Source organism: Penaeus monodon, chromosome 28, assembly GCF_015228065.2.
Source record: "Penaeus monodon isolate SGIC_2016 chromosome 28, NSTDA_Pmon_1, whole genome shotgun sequence".
Lineage (NCBI taxonomy): Eukaryota > Metazoa > Arthropoda > Malacostraca > Decapoda > Penaeidae > Penaeus > Penaeus monodon.
Window position 1 is genome coordinate 23811415 of NC_051413.1, and position 979 is coordinate 23812393.

At 35.9% G+C, this 979-nt stretch overlaps 1 protein-coding gene across 2 annotated transcripts in view; it reads left to right on the forward strand.

Annotated features, from left to right (window-relative positions):
• Window positions 1-979, forward strand: part of LOC119591424 (dipeptidase 1-like) — a 285765-nt gene that overhangs the window by 202997 nt on the left and 81789 nt on the right. The window contains exon 5 of one of the 2 annotated variants that reach the window (XM_037940165.1): window positions 762-939. In XM_037940165.1, the coding sequence (XP_037796093.1) occupies window positions 762-939 (178 nt within the window). The remainder of the gene's footprint in view (window positions 1-761; window positions 940-979) is intronic. The other variant, XM_037940166.1, reaches the window with a different exon arrangement.

Sequence of the window (979 nt, forward strand, 5' to 3'; positions counted from 1 at the left end):
TCCCGACTGAACAAAAGAAAAAACAGCATACTGACTCTACAGGCAATCATTCAAACTGGACAAACATGCAAATAAAATAGAAATAAAGTTAAAAACCGTTTAGGAAGAGACAAGCACAAACACAAGTCCCCACAAACACCAGCACACAAGCGAAATGGCCATTCCACTACATTAACCTGAACCCTGTATTATCACAGCGTTTGTAACCTTAAATTATAAACTATTTTACCAGTTTAATAGTTTATCATCGCTAGAATCAAGATCTAACATTTATAATTCAATAATATCATTAAGATTTGATTGATGGTTTAAGAGCAATAATACTTTCAAATTACCTAAAAGTTAATATAAAAAAATATCAATTTCTATAAACTTAACAACGTGACATAAAGAATTCACACAAAAAAAAACACTCTATTAACACTTAAGTAATAAAAACAATAAATTTGTAACATCTAATTTAAAAAAAAAGACAATTCTAGAAACACCTAAAACAATTATTCCCTGTAACCACTACATCACCACAAAAGTAATAAATATAAAGGATATTAAAATCGATTAAAAACTCTAAAAACACTATAATATGACACTCATAATTCCACTATATCAACACTAGAGTAATAACAGAATGAATATCTAAAACCTAATTTAAAAAAATATAACAACTGGCCCATAATTCTAAGATCCCATAACTAGAATATTAACACATAAGTAATATACACGACGGCTCTGTTATGAACGCATGCCTCTTTCTCCCCCAGCAGGCGTGGAGGTCCCTGCTCACGTATGGGGTGGAGTCTGCCTCGTCCTGGTGCTGGCAGGTGTGGCAGGGGTGGGCGTCTCCGTGCCACTGGCTCTCAGGGTCGACCACAATGCAAAGTTGCAGGAGAGATTGTCTTCGGCAACCACGCTGTTGAGAGAGTCGCCGCTTATTGATGGGTGAGTTGGCCTGTGAGCGGTTGCTGCTTGTTTCTAGAGT